Genomic DNA, 21,244 nt, shown 5'->3' with positions numbered 1-21,244 from the left:
AATAGTTAAATACAAATTGGAACAACTACAGTGAATGGGATTGAAGGAAAACTACCTCAAAATGCCCTCCAGCCAGGTGGTTTGGACTCTCTTCTGGGAAAATAAGAAACCCAATTTCAAATCCTCCCTTGTGTGTGAATCTGAGCAGGGGTTTGTAGCATCAGATTATAGCCAGAGGGGATATAGGTGGATGTCCCACACAGTCTGTCCTGCTAGAGCTGTTCCACTTTGTTTAACACTTAACTATTCATAGAGTCTCAGGAATTTTTGTGAATCTAGCCCTTCATTTCCTTGGCTTTTCTTACAAATGTTTCATTTCAGTCAAGTGGAATATTTTGTCTAATACAAAATTAAATTTCCTTCCAGTTTTTCATTTCTGTGAAGGGGTAAATAACCAAAACAAATTGTTGGGACTGCACCAGTTTTGTCTTCTAGTTGCTGCACTGAAAAATCARTTCTTCACACCAAACTAATTGTGACTATTCCAGCTGGACTGAATTAGTACAGATTTCATAGGATGCTCATCCAGTCCTTACCCCAGCAAAAAGCATCAGACCCTTATTCGTAGCCATCCTCTAGGTTTCACATGAGGAGGTTACTTTCTTGGCAGGTTTTCAGTACTTAGGGAAAGGGGGAGAGAGAGAAGTTTCCATGCTTATTTTACTCTCTTCTTTCAAAAAAAAATCCACTCCTATGCTGCTTGTAGTTCTGCCGTTAAGCTAATGGTCACTAACAAGTATTACAGGAAGTAGACTGCGGAGTCAGTTAGATGACCTAGACCCTCTGTGCCAGGGCTTTGGATATCCGGGCTGGCTGCTGCTACCACAGCGACAGGGGGACTTCGAAACAAGGGATCACCAACACTGCTCCAGAGGGGGCAAGTGGCTGTTCTCAGGAGATGCAGTGCTCACCTATCCCTATGCAGTGGCAAGCGTGCAAATCTGGCTCTCTCGGATGCTTTCTGCRTCCCACCTCTTCAGATTAGCAGACTTTTGTTTCAGCAGTCACTGTAGAAGATACTTGCGCTCTGCCCCAAATTAGCCAGAATCACAGGCTTAAATCTGTGTCCTTCAGTGGTTTTACCCAAGATGTAAGCATCCGTCCTGGTGCAGCAAAGCGATGTCCCTCTTTCAGCATCATGCTTGCTCTTGCCAGTGTATGTCTGGATGATGCTTTGTGCTGAACTAGTTTGGGATTCCTGYCCAGTCAGTTGTGTTGATTGTGGGRTAACTTGTCTGGCCTTGAGGGATTTGGTGGGAAGACCCTCGAAGGGTTTTTTATCTCTCATTTCTGCARAGAGAGCTTATAGTAAACCAGATTACAGCAGCCAGGATCTAAACTTTTATCTCTGGCCAGAAGGCTCCAGAAAGAACCTGGTTTAACTGTGCAGGGTGCACATATCCTGTGTTTGATTTTGCAATGGGGCCACTAGCTCAGCAGCTAAATTTGCTCACATAGGGTCAGGTGTTGCCTGCCTTGTTTTTAGAAGTTGGGTAAAATGTGGCTGCTGAAGTGGATAAACCAGAGTTTRTCGGTGGATGTTTATCCCATGGCATTCAATAAGCAAAAGATAAGCACTAGAGTGAGGGAATGAAGCTGGCAGGATTGATCAGATTCCTTGTTTCTTTGCTGAACTTACTTTCATCTCATTAACGAATGGAAAGCTGAGCGTTTACAGAAAACATGAAAATATCACTGTTTTTCATGTCTGTGATGGCGTTTGATTTATATCTGCTCAAGTGACTGCCATGTAGTCACTTGAGCAGCACCCACTAGATGGTGCTGATTTCCCTCTGTCAGAAATATCCTCAATGTTTGGTCATTTGCTTTGTACYGCAGATCACAACAGAATCCATGCAACTGATGTTCTACATGCTGTTTGGTACCTTACTACTCAGCCCATCCCAGGACTCCCAACTGTGGTTAATGATCATGGGTCAGCAAGCGATTCAGGTATATTTAAATGTGCAAATCCCTGTGTTATATTTTTAAACCTTTTGTCATTAAATTTGCTGGATGAAAGCAAATAATGGAGGGTATAACTTTAAAGAGAATGGAATTGATCCTGATGTTTACTATCATTTGTTTTTTATGCCTTTTCTTCTGAGAAACTGTGTTAGTGGTGCTTTGTTACACTGCTCCAGAAGCAGTGTGGAATCTCAGATTTTCAAACTCTGCGTTGTTTTACTATTACAAAACCACTTGGGACATGCAGAGAGTGACCTGCACATCCAGGCGCTTGGCTGTGCTGTGAAGACTTCCTTTGCYATTCCTTACTGTCTCTAAACTGAGAGGCTTATCACCTTGCAGCTTGCAACTGGTTTGATAGACCAACTTGTCCACTGTTTTATGATTGTTCCATGCAGGAAACTCTTCTTGTTGTACCTTGCTATTTACTCCCCCAAGGGTAAGCTGTAGCAATTAGAGGACCTATCTCTAATTTGTATTTTGTAGGCAGTCTGAGGGAGCTTTTGAAAGCAGGATTTTGTTCCATAGAGAACATTTCTCTTCTGCTTTTTCAGTGGTGTTTGTGTGGCGTGTGCTTATCATTTGTGAAACACTTGGGGATGTTTTGGTGCAAAAAGGATTTTATTGTTGGGAAATTTTGTCAATGATCATAGCAAGGTTCATTGGAAGCTCAGGAGGTGAGGTGAGATGGGCTGCATAAAGGAGGTTGAGTTTTGGTTTATTTTGGTATGTTTTTTGGAAGATGCTTGTTTACTTACATGCAAGATCTGTTCAAGCAGATTAAACTTGCAACACATCTCTGACAAGGGCAAGTTCAAGTTGATTCAAAAAGAGGCAGTTAAGAGGATTACCAGCAAAGATGCAAATCCGAGACCTTTGGCTTGGAAAGCATGTACCTGTACCAATTGAGTTAATAAATGCTAATACATAAAGCTGACTGTTAGTATCTCAAAGACTAATCTATATGGTGGAGCAATTAAGTGAAGGAGTGGGAAGACTGAGTGACCCACAAAGCTCCAGCATGGCCATTGATTCATGGCTTATTGTCAGTAGCTGATAAAACTTAAGTAGTTTGAGAACACTGCTGGATGGGTAGAAGATTCCCAGTAGGATCTGAGGTTGTTTCTTTCCAGTTACATGCAGTATTGTACTGGAATATGCGCACAGTATCAGAAAGCATTCATTCAGGTCAAGGTGTGTTTGCTATTTGGTTGTATATTGTAAATTCACCCCACCTCCTACTGCTTCACTGCTCCTACCTGCTTTGGTAAGTCACTGAAAAAGTGGTAAGGAATTTTTCTGTTTATTTAATTATCTCTGCTCAGATTCTGACAGTGGGATCACTCATGGCCATATGGGCTATGTGTTTTCRAAGACATACATGCCTACAGATGACAGCTACGGATGCCTAGCTGGCAACATCCCTGCCCTTGAGTTGATGGCTCTTTATGTTGCTGCAGCCATGCATGATTATGATCATCCAGGAAGGACCAATGCCTTTTTAGTAGCAACAAGTGCTCCTCAGGTAAATAAATCTTGAGCGATGTTCCTGTTAAGTTTGCAAGGTCTTTGATAGCTTCTCATTGCCAGTGTTTACTGTGGCTTGCCTGAGGCACAGCTAAGACGTGTTCTACCAAGTGTTGTGAAGTAGCATATTAAAGTGACAGAAAATAATCACTTAACTTGGAAATTACTGGTTAAGAGTTTCCTTACACACCYTCACCATTCTCAGTCATTTGAGGTATTAAGAAAGATGTTGATGAAATATTGCAGTGAATAAAAAGACCAATGTTTTGCTGGCTGATCTGGAATCCTTAACTAGTTGTTTGTGAAATAAGGGAAGAATTGTTCTACCCAGCAAGGCTCAGAAAGTTAAAAATAAAAAGAACACCTGTATAGTTGTCAATGCACCATGCAAATGAGTTTGTAYGTGGTCTTAACATATTTTCTGTTGTTCCTGAGCAGCTGCAGTCTTTTATGAATATATCTTTACATATGCCTCCATAAGGAAAAAAATCATCTCAGTTTTATAAATGTACAGCTGATGCTTACCTACATAGAAATTGCTGCCAATGCTGGCAGTTGAATTTAGCAATTCTGAGTCACTGTTTATTGGCTTAATTATGAGATCGTCTTTCCTTATCTTACATAGCTGACCTGCCTGCCTTCAGCATACTGTATGGAAAAACATTTCTTTGTACAAGGAAAAAAAAAACATGGTTTAACAGGGAAAAGTTGGGTAGGGGTGCGGAATACCCAGATTCACCCCCCCACACCCCCAGCTTGGACCCAGACTTCCTTTCTCTCCAGGAGAAGTAACCTGACCTTGCTCTGCCTCAGTTTCTATCTGTGAAGCGATAGCAATACTTCTAAACCTTGCAACATCTTTGTGTGATTGAGAACCCAGATACTCTGGCTGGGTAAATAGAGAGAAAGAAGAAATATTCTGTCCTTAAATCTATTTTAAGAAAAAAAAGTACTATGGCYTTGCAGTTGCAAAAATCAAGGGAAGTTAGGTGATTAGCTACTTTGACAGTTAATTGATGGACAGTCTTCACACTTTTCTTGTGATTCCTTTTAATTTGTTATCACCTGAAGTTTGCAAAACTTGTTTTCAGCGTCTGATTTCTTTGATACTTTTTCACCACAAGTAGTATCAGCTTTCAGTAATGGTAAAGTGCTGCTGAACGAAAAGCCTGCCTTCAGGAACGGGGCCCAGGTAGCAGAATATATCTATCTCAAATGTTTACTGTGCAGTTAGGCAAGATGAACTGTAAACCTGAGCTGCTTCAGCAACCTAGCCTCTGGGATAAAAAATACTGATGTCTCTGGGTGATCAAAAAGAAAGAAAGTTAATTGAAGAGAAAAGTAATGAAGAAAGTCTTATTACTTGAACATTATGTATATATTTGTATAAAAACTTAAGAAATTTATATCTGTTTTACATAGAAACATATTTCCAAAAACATTTCTTTCCATCAGTCAAATAGTGCACTGAATGGTGCTTGTGTGGAAAGATTTTATGGATTATTGTTGTCCCCTCATATTCCATTTTCTCAGTATTTCCTTAATGTAGTTTGTAAAAGAAGAAAGAGTTATCAGAGTTATTCCTCCTGGCTTGTTAAAGATTTAACCAATTTTGGATTTTAGTATTGAGAAATCTGTCGGGTTGAGCATATGTTACATAACACAGTCCCTGTTACTAATGAGATTAGTTCTAAGAAACAGTGAGGTACTACGTTTTGTAGTAGTGATTGTATTACACATATACATAAAACGCACCTGTATTGTCTTAGCCATTCATCATTATTCGCAGGCAGAAACAGATTCATTTATTGTCATATAATGCAGTTCAGTCATATGATACAGATTTTTGCTATTAGTCCTGCCGAAATCACTTCTTGGGTGAATATTAAAAAAAAAAAAAATCTACTGAACCTCTCTCATCCATTATTCCCATTCTTATTTCTGTGTTGCAGTATTTCCTTTGCTAAGAGGTTTCTAAGCTTTTAATTGCATATGTTGTTGTTGCAGGCTGTGCTGTACAATGACCGCTCTGTTTTGGAGAACCACCATGCAGCTGCTGCCTGGAACCTGTTCATGTCCCGGCCAGAGTACAACTTCTTAGTCAACCTCGACCACGTGGAATTCAAGCATTTCCGCTTCCTTGTCATTGAGGCAATTTTGGCTACTGACYTGAAGAAACACTTTGATTTCGTTGCCAGATTCAATGCCAAGGTAACAAGATCAGTTTGCGTTTCTGGTGTACGGTCAGAAAAGTTTGCAGGACTTAGTAGCATCACAGAGAAAAGACTGAAGAAGCTGTTTGTGTTGCTCTTTTTGCCAAAAGTATTTTTTAAACTTAGTGAAACATATATATACTTAGTTTTTTTTCAGGCATGGTTTAAGACAGGATCTGTCGTCCCATTGATAACATAGAAAATGAGGTAGATGTGGGAGCAGACAGGCACAATCGTTCAGGCTGTAGAACTCCTCTTGCCTGCTACCCATGAGCTCAGCAGCATCAGTACAGAAGGGACTGAGGAGGGAAAAGCTGATGTTACTGGGAAGAGGAACTGGACAGACAAATTTACTCTGCTTGTACTTTCAGAAGGTGATCAGATTAAAAACCCTGTTGTGTGAAAATTGCAGCTTTCATGGTGATTTTAGTAGCCAGCTGCCTTTTTTACCTGGCACACCCAGGCACACATAGGAAGCTGTGTTACCGAGCTTCTATAACGTCTGATTATTCACTGTTTATTTTATCAGTTTAATCCTACTGTTGTATTAGAAAAGCACAGAAATCGTAAAAATTTTGAAATTCAAATTTCCAATGCAATGGAAAGATGATCTTTCTGTCCCACTTGGTTTCAAATGGGCAAAGTCACTGAAGATATCTTACCTGCACACTCCATTCAGTGAATATAAAATGACAGCACTGGGAGCCTATTCTGAAAAATTTTTGTATCATTTCAATATAATGTGAAACAATCATCCCTCAAAGCTGTAGATATGTTACCTAGATGATCCCTTGTTTGGAGTTGGCACCACCTTCTTGGGTTTTGTATAACACCAAGCGCAGTTTGTTTCCAGTCCTGGACTGAGACCTTGTAGCTGTTTTAGTGATATAGAAAAATATTTTCCTRTGGTATAGCTTAGAATGGACCTGCATCCTGAAATTTTGAAGTCTCAGAATGTATGACTGGTTTCTTTTTTCATTTTCTGTAACATATCTCTCTTTGTCAGGCTCTAAGAAGCTGTAAAGAAAGGCCTTAAATTATGGTCCAGAGTAGACAGGGCATTATCCTGTGGATCTGTAAAGATCTGAGCACCCCTGCTAGTCGTGTCTCCAACCCCCCTGGTGATGTCAGAGTAGTTCCTTTAGGTCTTAATTTGAGGCACTGAGACCACTCATCCCACCTAATTTCCTCTCAAAGCATTAAATGTTTTGGCAGATTCTCACCCATCAGGGCTACAATCACAGTAAAACACAGTGAATTTAGGTTGTTTGAAGCCTTTGGATCTGACAGCTTCGATCAAAACCTTCCCGTCTGTGAGTTTTAGTAAGCAATGAAAAAAGACAAGCTAAACCAGTGGTTGCTGTAGCTTTGTCACAGAGACAAACTGTCTTAACTGTGGAAATGGACAAGCTGGACCAGTTGTATATACAAAGTATTAGGCATAAATTGAGGATATTGCAAATTAAATTTGGCTTAAATCTATCAGACTGGAAGATGGTAGATGTAACCATGGCAAGGTGATATCTGATACACTGCAAATAATTAGGAGTGCAGTCTGAGTTATCACATCCTCCTAGCTCACTATAGATTTGTAATGACTGCTGTTAACTTCTTTTTCTCTCCTGATTGCTTGAATACTCATATACCAAATAAAAAGCAGAAGAGAAGGTGAAAATATTAACCTGTGTTTGTTGCTAAGCGTGGCTTTCCTTGTGAAATCACCATCTTAAAAGGAAATTATTTATGTTTGCTTAGCAAAACTGCTTTTGGAGAGATCTTAGAGAGCAAACCTGACACATTTGTTTCTGGATGGAGGTGCTGCAACACAGATAAAATTAGCAGTAAAGGATCATGTTKTTGACTGAGTTGCTGACTTGTAGTTCAGTGTATTGAGGCAACAGTCAGGGAGATCCTTCTCTAGAGCAGACAGTGCAAATACACGTCATGTAAGCATCATCCACCAGAAAAGCTTGTAGTCTGAAAACTACCGACAAGGAATAAAAAAGGAAGTTTTATCTAGTCATAGCACAACAATTTTTTTCAACTTTTGCATAATTGATGATCAAGGCTGTGGTCCAAGAAGGGATTTGGATTTCAAAACTTAATTAGACAGTGAAAGACAGCCACTCTTACACTAAGGGATGTTTAGAAGAAAAGACTGAGAATRGGTAGTGTGACTAACAGCAGTAAAGACTGGTATCACTGGCCACTTGGAAGTAAAGTCGTTGAATCCTGGCACTACCCTGCAAAGGCAATAGCAACCTGGTAGAAATGTTCAATCTGCAAAATTAAGAATTGCAGAATTTAAAAAGTGGCCTTTTAAAACTGGGATGTTGTTCACCTGTTGCTGCTTATCTGTGGACTTAGTAGATCATAAGCTCTACTTCTAGATCTTCTGGGACTGTTGGAGGACTCCTGGAAACTCTCTGAGGAGAGTGGTGTCTGCTGCTGCTGGGGAAGGCTAGTTATAGGAGGCTTTGACTTCTAGTAAGTTTGGCAGCTTCTGATGAGCTCTGGTGATGAGCTAGTCCTGATCAAAGGGTGCTTTGAGCTTTTGTTCCAGCTGACTCCTGATTAGGGAGGGCCAAGCACCCTTTCAGCGGGTACTAAGGATAGACCTATATAATTGCTGAGTGCAGCAATAGAGCTGGCCAACAGATGCAATACTTGGCACAAGGGGAGGCTAGAGATGACAGTGTCCCCATGCTCAGCAATGGCAGTGGACCCACCACAGGGCACAATCCCCAGCACCCACAAGAGCAACTGTCCCTGTAACACCGGGAGCTTCAAACCAGAGTGAGCTCCTGAGGGAGGACACAGCCGTGCAGTTCTGGGGCTGTAGGGAGAGGCTGGTGCCTTTCAGTGATRCTGGGGCAGAGGAGGATGGCCTCCTTGCCTGCAGGAGATATGTGCTGGTGGAGGATCTGTGTATGCTCCACGTGTAGCTCTGTACCTAAAGAGCCGGTTCAGTGCCTTGGCAGCAGATGAGAGGCTGGAAGTTCCCATCAGACAAATTATCCATGCTGGCTCAGCCTCAGCCACACAGCAGCAGCAGGAGGAAGCAGAGGCTGGTAGCACTGGGACACTCCCTGTATGGGGGAGTACATACTTCACTAATGGGAAGTATGGGAAGAACAGAGAGAAGGAAAAAAAGTAGAGTCCTTTCAGCTATACTGTGCTTAAGTGGGAAAATAAGCTTGTTAACATGCATCTTCATGCTCTGTAATTAAATCAGCATGACATTTGCTGATAATTTATCTTCTCAGGCAAATAAGGTCATAACTTCTCGGAAAATGTTATAGAAAGCTTGCATTTGTTTGTTTTCCTGATAATGCTTTCAAACAGGTACAGTATTTCTAAATATAAAATTCTCATAAYTTACCTCAAAGTTTATTGTTTTTCACTTATTTTTCTTTTTCTAGATTGATTTACAGATGATTGTAAATTTCAACGCTGAGATAGCTCACCTGCTTACATCTCTATTTTTTTTAAGTGCTTAAATATACCATAAGATATCCTAGGACAGAATTTCCTCTGTGGATTCATTCTTTTACCCAGGATAGCTGTCACGGTTTTCCTCCTTCTTTCTGCTAGGTGAACGATGATGTCGGAATTGACTGGACTAATGAGAACGATCGCTTGCTGGTTTGCCAAATGTGCATCAAACTGGCTGACATCAATGGGCCTGCAAAATGCAAAGATTTGCATCTTCAGTGGACAGAAGGCATTGTCAACGAGTTTTATGAGCAGGTAAATAAATATATGTCCTACGTGRTATTTATTGGTTCCTGGCTTGCCTGTGCAAAACAATTCTTGAGTGTGCTAGTGCTAGTCATGAGTGAAAATCACAGAGAAAGGAACTAGAGTTCAGGTAGTCCATCCTTTTACTGGATCAGCTGCACCATGGCCATGTTGGACTGAAGCTTATGATGYGTCTGTAAAGACCTACCATGATGTGATTCCTACAGCCTTCTGCAGGCTTTAGTGTTCCAGTCTGGTGCTCTCTTTACCATGGATGTGGAGAACAGGTTGTTCCTCTCCTCATTTTTCTGGTTGGTATGTTATCATGTCTGCCTTTCAATCTTCTTTMGTATAAACCATCTTTTTATCCTTCCTGTATGTCATGTTTTCTAAAGATCTGATAATTCTCATTGCTCCCCTCTGCAGTGACCTAGGTGGCTCACAGTTTTATTGACATGTGGTCTCCAAAACTGGACAGAACATCCTCTTTGAGATCATTAGAGCAGGCTAGAATTGTTTTAGCTTCCCTATGGGCCATGCTCCCATTTAGCACACAAAACCCTTATGTACTGAGCACCGCAGTTTATCACAAAATGATCTCTTCCTTACTCCTTGATCTAACTATACTTCACTTTTTAAGACTCTACTTCAGCTTTCAGAAGGTTTGTTAGTAGGGCTGCAGTAATTGTGCAAGATTCAGCTGCTGGTAGCACAATGGTAGCACAAGGGAAGAGAACAGCCACAGACTGATTTGCAGAGACCTGGGAATATGGCCAGCCCTGGTGCTCTCTTGCCTGGTATAAAGGAACCGTTAATTAAATCTTTCTCGTTAGAACCTATTTAACACTGCCAAGTGTAAGGAACGGGGCCATTCCTACACTATTCCTCTGTTTCTTGAGTGGGAAAGGTCTTTGAACTCCATGTCCTGTTTTTTCAAGAGGAAGTTAGCAGGCTAAATCACTAGGCCAGAACCCCCGCAGTCTGCTTGGGAAGGCTAGACRCTACCTTGAAGTTCCAAGCTAGTCCCTGTAAGTTTTCATGATGKTCATAGCTTATATGGGTGCCAATGCATGCAGACAAAATCTGCTAATCAGGAATATGGTATGACTGTCCTTGGGTCCATCATAACTARTATCAGAGGACAGTATGTGCTCCAGTGCATTGATGTCATCAAAGTAGCTGACAGTGAACTCTGAATCAAGCTTGAGAGGAAAATAATGGTGTTATCTATTCCACAGTGAGAATCTGGTTGAGGGGAGCATTATTCTCCATCAGTCAGAGAGGTGTGCTATTAAATTTTTTCATGCTATTGGAAGCTGCTGTGAAGGGCAGCTTTTGGGGGATGATCTTTCTCATAATCCTGTAATTAAAAAGAAAAAAAAATTGATATTTATCTTCTCTCCAAATTCTGATTCAGAATACTACATTTGCTATGGATTTCCTTTTGGCATGGGAATTATGAATAAATGTGTTTGAACTCTTGGCTTGCAACTTCCGTGAGACTGGGTAGTCAATATAACATATTAGGGATTTCTTTCAATGCAAGACATATGTTCACTGTATTGAGAAATCAGTATGTCCTCATGGGTTTCCTGTTTTGTTTTTTGTGTGACATGTGTCACCATACTGGCAGGATATGAAACAGAATATTTTCTTTCTAGGAATTCCAGCTTTAAGGACAATAAGCTATATTCTTAACTGATTAAACCTAAATGAAAATCGTGTTTTTCCATAATATAAAATGCTATGAGAGGTTTATCAGATCATCTTCACCATGCTTTTGATCATAGAATTATTTTCTGAGTGGAGAAAGATACTCCTTTCTCATTTCTAAAAGAGGAAAATTTTATGGGAAGTATGGATTTCCCCAGAATTTTTGTTATCAAAATAGCATATATATAGATGTTCAGTATATGCTGTGAAAATATCTTTCTTGAATTTCCTTTAATAAACACCCATTCCTTTGAAGGATTTAACTCCCATATTAACACCCCTTATTAAAAACATATAGCATATTAACATTCAAAATCCTGTGACATATTGTTACAGTATGTTTCCTTTTTTCCTCCACATGCTCAGCATCCTTATTTGAAGACAGGCTATTAAACATAATTTTAAAAGAATCAAAAAATGTACTGCAAAATGTTTCACATAATAAATCATTTTTAACGGAACATGAAAAAAGAACTTGTAAACATTTCAATAGTCAACTTTCTTCCCCCTACTGACAGCTCGCAACCGTGAGACCTCAGATATGTTAGTGTGAGGAAGAGAGAGCTGCTATCTTTTCTTAATTTGCTTGCTATCTCAAGAATGGATGGCATGTTTCAGTATCTTGTTAACACTGATATTCATGTTTGATGATTGAGCAATAAATTTTTGGATAGATTAYTAGAAAAATAAGAAAACACAAGGAAATGAGACACTTGTGGTACATGCTTCAAAATTTCTCTCTTTTTTTTTTTTTGTGCTTTGTTGGTATCAGCAGGATATTGAGTCAGATATATTATGCATGATTTTTGGAACATCTAGATTACTAGGAAATAAATTCAGGCAATTTGTAACTTCATGGAAACTGAGAATGACTGTACAAATTCTAATCTATGTTCTCAAATACTGTTCTCTATGTGGCATTAACATTTCATTTTCATAACCGACCTGGGTTTTTTAGTTGGAGAACAGGGCATCCAGTCTTTATATGTCTAATCATCTGAAATCATCAGACCTTTGCTCTGATAGGGGTGAATAAGAACATGAGAATTTATTCTGCATGAAAGCTTAACCTTCTTTTTGTCGCRAGAGGAGGGAGAGAGAGTCTTCCCATACCTCCCTTATACCTCCAAGAAAAGGTAGCAAAGAGGTTTGTGAGAAGATTTTCTGCTTCTGAATTACCTCTGCTTTGATGGATTATTGCAGTTTTCCCAGGAAATAGATAAGTAGATRTGACCCAAAGCCAAGGAGAGTTCTTCTTGTTATTATGTACTGTCAGGACAAAATTCATAAGAAAACTACTTYAGTGAGATAGATCTTGCTCAGAACAGTTTTGTTTTGTCCTCTGCGAATGGATGTCAGATTACAAGGAGAGTGAGCTAACGGTCGCTAAATCTGAAGTTGCTCTTGTAAACAATATGGCAAAAGAAAACGTTTGTTTTCAGACTTCCACAATTACAATGTAAAACACAGGCCAGGGAGGTAGGCATCATTTTGTATTAAATTCTTGATATTGGTGGAGGGTCCTCTTAGAAGAAAAGAGCTGTAACTTCAATTAATCATTTAATGTGATGGCTGAAATGACACTGTAGCAATGTCATGCTGGCATGCTGTAGAAGTGGCATTATAGTTAAATCATTTTCCTTACATTGTTTTTAATTGGTTCGATGTAGTAATTACTCCTTTTAGTGACATGGCWTTGCTTCATTTACTTCAGAGAAATTACTGTTATTTTTCATCTCCAGGGTGATGAAGAGGCTAGCCTTGGTCTGCCTATCAGTCCTTTCATGGATCGCTCCGCTCCTCAGTTGGCACACCTCCAGGAATCTTTCATTACTCACATTGTGGGACCACTATGTAATTCCTATGACTCAGCGGGGCTGATGCCAGGAAAATGGGTAGAAGATAGTGATGAATCAGGAGACACTGATGAGCATGAAGAGGAAGAAACAGCAGAAATGGAAACTTGTGAAAATGCTGAATCCAGTAAGTTGCTTGTATTCTCTTTTTCAACAGAATAAACGTCATATTCTGATGAAAAATGAAACAATCTTATTAGAGCTTGTGAACTGATCAGGTGCAACATGGGCCTCTCCAGAATTAGGGTGGCTCAGTGCTGTCCTTAGTGAGGTCGGCATGTGGCTGGTCACCTTGGCAATGGAGAAGCTCTGTGGTTCACGACCAATACACATTTGTGCTGCGTATCTAATATTTATACTTTCACCTGAGGTTTCTGGTGGTGAATTGCCTTTTTGTGCATAAGAGCATTTTAGATTGTTTCATCACTGATGTTYGTAGACTGAATGTATTTTTTTCCATTTGAAGAAAGTAAGGATGGGAGAAGAATTTTCAAGGAAAGGACTCGTCATTTCCRTGAGTTAGCATGCTGCGAAGTACAATTAGGCTTGGGGAAATGACATTTTTTTTTTAGCAGCAGAAGTATTTTAATGCAGATCTTTCCCAGTTTGTGTTCAGGGAAGGGAGAGCAGAGGAAGGTACTGTGCCTCACCTTACTGTGTGTTGTGAGCCACATCCCAGCTGATAATCTCCTTGCCTGTCCTTCAGGAGACCAACAGTGTCAGTGTTTGCCATGCTGAGAGGAAGACTTTGTACCTTGCAAGGACATCTCAGGAGCTTGTTGGAAATTATTTTTAAGTGAAAAGGCTGCAGTTGTAGGCCTGTTTCTTTTACTAGTTTAATCCTCCTTGTATTACCATTCCATTTCTTTTTTTTGCTCCTTCCTCTGAATGGGCACCTTCCCATGGCCCACTGAGCATCATCGTCCCCATTTTCTGTTGGGGAAGCTGAGAAGTGAAAAGATGCACTGAACATAGGCAATAAATCAGATTAGGGSTTGGAATAAAAAACTAGGTCTCCCAATTTGCAGGGCTGTTCTTTTATCTCTAGTAAGATCCAGGGTTATATATTTTGTATTTAAGAAATCATTCTTCTTGTTCATAAACACGCCCGCCCATTCTATATTCAGTTATTTTCTGTATCACTAGCAGTCAAGTCAAAAAATTCTCTCAAGTTCAGAGCACAGAGTGCTATTAACCTTTGCCACTCTGAAAACAGCCCATTTTTTAGTCTCTTCCTCTTTTCTGCATCACTTTCTAATCCATGACAATATTTCACTGATCAGTCTATTGCTCTCAGACATTTTTTTTTCGAAACCTTGGGAGTGATTATATCAAAAGTCTTGAAACTTCCAAGCTAATTCTTTCAACTATTGTACCTTTTTACTTTCTAAATTTCTGAAATGCTCAAAGGATTTTCTGGAGATGCAGAATTTTCCTTCATGATGTTATGCTGCATTCATCTGGGGATTTATATTTGCTGTATTTTTAATTGTCAAATAAACCTTTCCTACTTAAACTGTAAAAAGACCTTGGGTTACTTGTACTATTTTTAAATTGGAGAGAAAGAAAGATGAGTATTTGTTTACTTCCTTCCTTTTCCTTCTCTCTTTTTATAGTTGGTGTTAGTGAAACTTAGCAAAAAAAGGTTTAAACCTTCAATTTAACTTCCTTACCCAATATGGGGTGTTCATCTCTGTGTGCTCAAGTGTGAGCCCATCATACCAATACGTTAAAACATTTTCTTTTGACCCTCTACATTCTCTGTGACTGGTATGTGGATCTGAACGAGGTAGCTATGGCATCTTTTGTGTGAACATAAGGGTCTTCGAGTTTGCTAGAATTTTATACCTATGATCAGCCCAATTTTGGATGTTCTAAACTTTCTCCATGAAAAACACAAAAAACCCAGAAGCTTAAGATATCTTCTGCTGCCTGGAGCAGGTTAGTATCCATTTTTTCCAAGACCTGCAGATATTAAAAGTTGTCTAGATGTGGGTGAAGATCTTTTTCTTGGTGGAAACACCTTTCAGGCAGATACAAATATAGTTACTGCAGAAAGCACTTTGCATAGGTCCTCATAATTCACTAGAGCAACTGAGATTAAATTTAGAGTTAGAAAAACAGAATTTGGAAAATCTCACCACATTACCTGCCACGAGAACACTCAAGGTAGCTTCAGATCAAACCTTATCATAATCATTTGCCATTAAACAGAAGCACGTAGTTTCCCCAAAGCTCTGCTGAAGGGATAAGAGTTAAACAGGCTGGGTTTTGAGCGACTTGGCCAAAGTGTAGCACCACAGCAAGGTGCGAGGTCGCCCGGGAAGCGCGGGAGACAGCGTCCCGCTGCGGACTGGCAGCACGGGGGTCACTTATTAGTGCTAAACTTGAAGGGTGCCTGCAGGGAAGCAAGGGCTTGCTAATGAAGGATTGAGCTGGATTTGGTCTGTGCTCAGTGAAAAGCTCTTTGTTCCCAGTTCAAGAGCTTCGAGGGCTAAACGCTTTGGATCCTGACACAGGCATACTTTAGACAACCTGCAAATACTAATCCACGCACATTTATTGAGTACAAAACATTCCTCTACGTCACCTTCTTTCTTAAAGACATCGGCAGCGGTCTTTGAAAGGGTTATTATTTCAGTTCTGTAAGTGCCTTAATGACCAAGGAAAATTTTCAAGCTTTGTAGCAATAGAGAGTTGGACAGAGTAGACAGACGCAAAAACAGACWCTTCAGAGAGCAAAACATTTACAGCACCGCTGCATGAGGAGCCATGTGAAGGACCAGCAGCGAAAGCATTTCTTAGAGTAATAGCAGGGRACTGATGCTTTGAAACCAGAGACGAGCGAGCTCCCTGATCATATTTGGCTATACGACTTCACTTCAGCAGTTATCCAGCTCAGCTGTTTGGAAAATGTTATGCAAAGGCCTTAAGGTCATCTCCAGTGTGGTGGTGGAGTGGTAAATCCTGGGCTTTGAGAAGGGGACGTAGGAACAGGTTCCCTCCTTATTAATCCCTGCTCATTTGTTATCCAACAGTACTGGTCAGATCAGAGAAGTGTGGAGAAAACAAAACAGCATTTTTTTTTAAACTTAGTTTGCTTTCTAGAGCAGGGAGCAAGGATCCATTTGAGGGTAGGGCTTAGTGTGTGTGTTATGGAGTGGGCTGATCAAAGTCTTTAAATACTTGATGGCAAGAGAGAGGGCAGAAACGACTCAGCAACATGTTTTTGTGTGTAACTGTTCAAGCACTCGATGTCTTTGTAAGCTAAGCGGTCATGAGCAGCACACAAGCTATCATGGGACAAATCTGGGAGTCAGACTGTGTGGGAAACTGGTTGACTTCCCCAGAGGCTGGAGGGATGTGGTTTCCGGAATTTTTCTTTAAGGTTGTTTAAGTCTGTGGTTTTAAAAGTCTGTTGGAGCAGTTGCTCTGCGTCCGAATGCACCCTCTGTGCTTCCCACACCTTCAGTCCCTTTTCTTTCTTCCCTCGGAGAAAAGAGTACATTAATTTCTCACGGTATCTTCCAGGAAAGAAGAAGTTCAAGAGGAGGAAAATCTACTGTCAGATCACGCAGCACCTGCTTCAGAACCACAAAATGTGGAAGAAAGTGATAGAAGATGAGGAAAGGTTAGCTGGGACAGAGAAGCCAGGCGCAGAGCAAACCACACTGCACCCGTCTTCAGAACAAATCCAGGCCATCAGGGAGGAGGAGGAGGAGAAAGGGAAGCCCAAACAGGAGGAGAAAAACACAACTCTAGAACCAAACCAATGACAATATTCACAGCAGTATTTTAAGACAGATATTGACTTGTGCACAGACTCTTTCTCAAGCCAGCACAGCATTTAGACACAACACTGTAGAAGTATGGGATAATGCGCCTACAGCTGTTTGATTTGTTTCTCTTTCCTTTTTATGGTGAGGTACATTGTTTAAACTCCTATGCTCGAGGAAGCTTTCACACTGCGACACCGGCTTTTACAGACTTTCTTTAAAAAGTTTGGGGAGGGTGGGGGGTGGAATTWTATAAATATATATAGCCAGGGATTATTGGCTGCGCACTTCAGCAAAATACATTTAGTGATATATTACGGTCACTGTGATATTTACAGAAGGAAGTTATCTAAGGAAATGCTGCTTCTAAATTGCAGTTACCGGGAAGGTACCGGTTAAGTAGCTTTGGCTCTTAACGCTGAGGGATAAAAGTTGCAAAGCTGTACGTGAATGCTGRTGCATCCTGCCAACATACAGGCGTGCGTGCGCCGGGAGGGGGGTATTTGCATGTGGAGGTGCTCTAACGACAGCGTGCTTTGAGTTTGGACTAGCTGTAGCGCACGTCCTGATACGCGGCGACAAGCAGAAGGCCTGAATTTTAGAAAGTCGGTGCCCACAAGGAAATCGGAGCCTTCCGTGAGGAGCCCTGCGTTCCCGGGAGCCCTCCGAGCCCTGGTCTGCGCTCCAGCTGCAGGCAGCGGGCTTTCGGCAGGGGCCGCAGTGGCGTGGGCTGCTGGTGGGGTCCCGGCTGGCTGCAGGAGCTCCTCTTCCTCCTCCTCTTCCTCCTCCAGGCTGCTGGCAAGAGGGACGGGCCACGAAGTTTATTCTCCGGAGGGGTTTGGGAGAGAGCGTGGGGCACGCCGAGCTGTTCCTCTTTAAAGGAAGGAGATCCTTCTGCACGCGCCCGCGCGCGCGTGGGGCGCTGCGTGTGTTCGCGCGGGGAAGAAAAGAGAGCAAATGCGAGCGCGTGCGCTCAGGAGCTAGAGGCGCACTGCCGTCCTTCCAGCCTGCCCTTTTGCCTCCGTGCATCAGTGGCCAAATACATCATTTAAGAGTGAAGCAAAACTTAGCTATCATTAAAGAGTGAGCAAAAGGAGGGTTTGGGGGCCATGCACTTCCTTAGGATGAAAGGCAAATGATGCATTAGCAAAAAGGCAGGGGGAGAGGTGCCAGTCCTGTGCTGGCCGGGCACTCGTATGTCTCAGCAACCACTCACATGAGCTTCAGAGAACTTGGTTTTTCAGTGTGAGGTGCTGGATGGGAGCAGTTTGTTACTGGCATTCTGCTTAGAAGCAGCATATTTGATCCCACAGATACACTTACTTTTTTTCATTTTTCTTTCTTTCTTTTTTTTTTTAAGAGAAAGGAAAAGATCAGGCTTGTAAAAGAGCAGATCTTTTTTTTTTTTTTTTCTGTTTGTTTGTTTTCTGTTGTTTATGCTGTGAGCCAAATGTCTATTTAAAAGGTTGAATATTCACTTTCAATATTTTATTTCACAATATTATATTTGTCAATGATTAGCTATCTAGATGTAAATATGGAGAAATTTTTATGGGTTCCTGTAGATAATGATATCTTTAAGAAAAAAAAATGAAAAGAAAAAAAGGAATAAGTTTTTTGTAAAGCTAATTTTTTAAAAAATAAATACAAAAAGATTTTTATAGAGTGTAGCCATTTCCAAGCCCAACACATAAGGTTTTGAGTAATTTGTATAGACCCTTCTGGGAAGCCACTGATCTACAAGATCAAGGCTTTCACATATTAAGGCTCTCTGGTACTGGCAGCACCAAACAGTACCACACCAGTTACATTGTTTTATTCCCACCAAAAAAAGAAAAAAATTGTATGTGTAAAGTTCATTCTCTCTCCGGCATGAATTGATTATGTATGCTATTTTATACTCTGATCCTACAGCCCTTTCTCAAGAAAGGGTGTGAATAACAGTGCTTGTGAAAGGAAGAGTTTGTAGGAGAAGTCCTGTCTGTATTGAATTTATGTGTCCATCACTTCTTTGCCATTCTAACACATTTGTAATATTTCGTGGTCCTGCTGATACCTCCCAAGAAATGTTGGAAAATGTTCTCTATCGAAGCCAGTTAGTGTATGTGTTACCGCTTCAGGGTTTCTCTTTGCTTCATATTTCTTACAGAGTTAACTTTTGCTCCAAAGCAGATCTTYGTTTCTTAAAGGTCCCATCTCCCTGATATTGTCCCTTCCTGCTCCTGCCCCGAGGAAGGCATGTGCCTTTCCACAGAATGGCCCTGGAGCATGGCCATGGGTGCTCTCGTCACTGGAAACATTTACTGGTATTTTTGAATAGAACAGCAACAACAAAAGATCCCAATTGCACTATTATTTTAAAGGAAAAGGATATAGCAGAATTCACTCAAAGGAAAAAAAAGATATCTCAAATTTTCTCCAAGATCTCAGCAATTCCACCAATTCCAGCTTGCACAGTTTTCACTCCTCTTCAGTTACTTTGATTAATCATTTAACTTGGGGTTTTCTTGCATAAGTGACTTGCATTCCTTACAGTACCAGAATTATTTAATGTGCCTCATTCTGCCCTTTAAAAATTAAACTTGCAAAGATGCTTTAGAACACCACATTTCCAAACACTTCTTGCATGATTTTGAGTGCATGATCACTGGAAATGGATTCTTTATATTGATTTTTATATTGCCCTTGCTGAAAGAAGGGAAAAAAAAAAAAAAAAAAAAAAAAAAACTATGGCACAAAGTGCTAGTAGGAGCCCATTTGGTAAAGTTAAGAGGAGGCATTCCAGAAAGAGGCCAAATCCTGCAAGCCAGTTAAATTCCACATAGTCATCTAAGCAAGCATGCAGGGTTGAACCAAAAACAGTATCCTAAAAATAAAAAAGGGAATTATTATAGTTTCTTAGTCATCATTTTTGGTTGCCATTAAGTAAAATCAATGTCTGCTTCTAATTTGTTGACCTTTCTGTAGTGCCAAAGCAGCTGTTACACATTTCTGCATTGTTATGCAGCCTGTTTGTGGGTACAGTTTGATAAACTCAGGTCTTTTGCAGGAAAGAAATTGCTGACAGGCTTAAAATCAGAATGATCTTCAACTTTATCCAAACTGGAAGCAGTATTAGTGAAGAAACAAAAGGGTCTGGGACTGGTTAGCTTGATAAGAAGTGACCCTTTTGCACTCCACATAGCTGCTAATAGAATCCAATTTTAGCCTGTGTTCACTCCTTATAAACGTGATTTTGCAACTTTGCAATTCATTTCTGCCAGAAAGTGGTCGGAATATTCAGAATATTTCCCAGGGTGTTTTGACTATGACAGAAGAGAAAATACCTGAGCGATTATATATCAAATGTGTGAACACAGTTTTTTGCTTTTTGCTTTTTTAGAAAATAACAAAGCAGGTAGTTGTTTAGGGTTTTTTATACTGGTGTCCAGTCCAAAGGAGGCAAAACTTTTGGCCTGCAGCTGCAGCAGCCTTTCTGAGGGTAGGCCTCGATGGCTTCCCACTTTTGGCAGTCCTTTGGTGTTATGAAGCCCGAATAAACTACAACCTGTGCAATATTTTGGGGAAGGAGAGAGAACAAAGAAAAAGACTTGTATTCTGCCAGCAAAGTGTTCAGATTTCAGTTAGTGCATTTAAAACGTTGATACAAGTTTCTGGTATGTACAGTATGCAGGAAGTTTTGCTAAATAGTCATGAAAGCAAAAGCCTTTGAAGCAGATTCTTCAGTAATAAAAATACTGTGTATTTTCATGTTCAATTCTTTAAAAAGAGAGAGAGGGGAGGATTAGATCATGATTTTGAGGTTTGATGCTTCTTTTTCTCTACGGTAGTGTCACTTGTGGGCTGATCYTGTTCCCTTTTAGCCTAGAAGAGTTCTGCTCTTCCCTTAAATAGGCAGCTTTTGACAGTGCTCACAGTTACCAGTGCATCGAGCAATTACATACATTGCCATTTTCCCAGTTTGCTCAACAGCGATGCTGTGGGCCGTGCATCGGGCAGTAGAAGTGAACTGTGGGAATCTACTAGGAAAAAGGGATTCTACTGTGCTCATGGCAGCATTTCAAATTTACATTCTCTGAATGAAATTCTTTAGAGAAACCTAGACAAATGGCCATGTGTCACCAGCAGCCTGCTTTATGGCCGTGTGCKAGATGCTGGCTCTTGTTGCAAATGCCTCTCGTGTTCTGGGAGCAAATCATTCCTGGGGCAGATCTGAGAATGCGTCTGCGATTTGAGAATGTATTTGTTAGCATGGAAGGGGAGTCGTTCATCAGCTTTTACCATGATGCAGCATTTGAACATCACTCTGAATCATCTGCAAGTTAAAAATCCAAGCCTGCAATTACTCAGGACTTTTCAGTGGATGCATTTGAGGCTACTAGCTTATTAAAAGTTCAGTGTGCTATTATCAGAAAGTCTAGTCCCTCCTTTCTTTCTTCAGATATGCCTC

The 21,244-nt window shown here is 40.7% G+C and overlaps 1 protein-coding gene across 2 annotated transcripts in view; it reads left to right on the top strand.

Moving 5' to 3' along the window:
- The window catches only part of PDE3A (phosphodiesterase 3A), a 192,038-nt gene that overhangs the window by 165,960 nt on the left and 4,834 nt on the right, over positions 1–21,244 (top strand). For both annotated transcript variants that reach the window (XM_085324104.1, XM_085324105.1), the window contains 6 exons: positions 1,840–1,953; positions 3,294–3,493; positions 5,503–5,706; positions 9,303–9,458; positions 12,905–13,145; positions 16,550–21,193. In XM_085324104.1, the coding sequence (XP_085180230.1) occupies positions 1,840–1,953; positions 3,294–3,493; positions 5,503–5,706; positions 9,303–9,458; positions 12,905–13,145; positions 16,550–16,794 (1,160 nt within the window). In that variant the 3' untranslated portion in view covers positions 16,795–21,193. The remainder of the gene's footprint in view (positions 1–1,839; positions 1,954–3,293; positions 3,494–5,502; positions 5,707–9,302; positions 9,459–12,904; positions 13,146–16,549; positions 21,194–21,244) is intronic.

Source organism: Rhea americana, unplaced genomic scaffold (genome assembly GCF_003343005.1).
Source record: "Rhea americana isolate MKP2758 unplaced genomic scaffold, rheAme1 scaffold_9, whole genome shotgun sequence".
NCBI classification, from domain to species: Eukaryota; Metazoa; Chordata; class Aves; order Rheiformes; family Rheidae; genus Rhea; species Rhea americana.
The sequence above is the reverse complement of the archived record's forward strand: the minus strand, read 5'-3'. Positions and strand labels throughout refer to the sequence as shown.